This window comes from Necator americanus, chromosome I (genome assembly GCF_031761385.1).
Source record: "Necator americanus strain Aroian chromosome I, whole genome shotgun sequence".
NCBI classification, from domain to species: domain Eukaryota; kingdom Metazoa; phylum Nematoda; class Chromadorea; order Rhabditida; family Ancylostomatidae; genus Necator; species Necator americanus.
In genome coordinates this window covers 35,482,091-35,483,626 of record NC_087371.1, presented here as the reverse complement: position 1 = coordinate 35,483,626, position 1,536 = coordinate 35,482,091, and the positions used below count along the sequence as shown (strand labels likewise).

General features: G+C 39.8%; 1 protein-coding gene across 1 annotated transcript; it reads left to right on the top strand.

The window, feature by feature from the left end:
• Window positions 1-389: 389 nt before the first annotated feature.
• On the top strand, window positions 390-632 carry RB195_007879 (uncharacterized protein; the record flags this gene model as incomplete). Its single annotated transcript, XM_064181752.1, has 1 exon — window positions 390-632. The coding sequence occupies one exon, from the start codon at window positions 390-392 to the stop codon at window positions 630-632; it is 243 nt and encodes an 80-aa protein (XP_064038518.1).
• Window positions 633-1,536: the final 904 nt, after the last annotated feature.

Genomic DNA, 1,536 nt, shown 5'->3' with positions numbered 1-1,536 from the left:
TTTGTGTTCTTGTCTTTTTTCTTTGAAAATTTACCTATTTATTTATTTATTTATTTATTACGCTCAAAGGCGTGCCCAGAGTAAGAGGCGAGTAGGAAAATATACAAAAAAATAGGATAGAAATGGTAGCGCAGTGATGAATTTGCTTCCCTATTCTCCTATCCGTCTCTATCCATAGAAAAAAAACGTGAAATTGTTGACTAGGTTCGATTGAGTGTTTTCAGAGAGTCCTATAGAGGATCCAAGAATGAGTAGAGGAGTTTTCGTGGGAAAAGTAGGACGAAGCGGGTAAACTAGGCAACGTTTATCGAAGAAAGAGAGATTGTGCGTTCATTTTCGCCTAACACACCATTACCACGGTTCACCCTGCCAGAAGAAAAACATTGTTTATGGAGACTCTTAGAAACAACAGGAGCACAGGAGCAAACAGAGGAGTCTTAGCAATTTTGGACTTAGTCGACTTAGGAATAGGAGAGGAAAGGAAGGGAAAAGAAAAGAAAGGTGATAGGAAAGGAAAGGAAAGGAGAGGAAAGGAAAGGAAAGGAAAGGAAAGGAAAGGAAAGGAAAGGAAAGGAAAGGAAAGGAAAGGAAAGGAAAGGAAAGGAAAGGACCAAGAAGAGAAAGGTGAATAGGAAAGGAAAGGAAAGGAAAGGAGAGGAAAGGAAAGGAAAGGAAAGGAAAGGAGCAAGAAGAGAAAGGTGAGTAGGAAAGGAAAGAAAAAAAAAAGAAAATAATTTCAAACGGTTATTTTCTGAATAATAAGAAGGAGAAAAAATTTCCGAGACCTCCCAAGATGACAATAAAAGAAACAGAATCGAAGATGTTTTGCGATGTCAAGTAATCTGATATTCGCATCGGTCGGAATAGGCGGAGTGGAGGGGAGTGTCTGGTCGGAGGGGATCCGCCGCCGCTAAAGTTGTGGACATTGCTAGCGCTAGCTCGCTAGCTAGCATTTTGGAAAAACATCATAACAACTGCTTCACGATTCACATGAACACATAAAGCGATTGAGTGAACACGGAAAACTCCTGTGAGAGCTTGGCGATTCAATGAACAAGGCGTGTGAAGGAAAGCAGCGCATAAAACCGCGACTCGCGACGGGTTATACGCCCAAATATGGGAGCGGACGTACTAGGCGTCAAATCTATTGCTACTGCTGCTGTGCACAACGGAAGAAGAACGGAGCAGTTTTTTCGTGGATGGATCGATGGATCGAAAGAGAAATCCATTATTTTTCTCAAAACAATAGGAGAAAAAAAAAGAATAGAGTGAACAATGGTCTCTTGGATTTTTGCAAACAATCGGCGGAACTCACACAAACAAGCCAATCTCTTTGCACTATACGGATTGTACGAGAATTCTCGATTCATCTCATTACTCACTCCTCATATTATCTACTGGTACAGAGTTTTTTCACCACAAATATAAAAAAGTAAACAAAAAATATAAATATAAATACATGTAAATACTTTTGCGTTCTTTGTTCTTCCATTCAATGTGAAAACTCTTCGATCGCTTACTGTTTTTGATGTTACG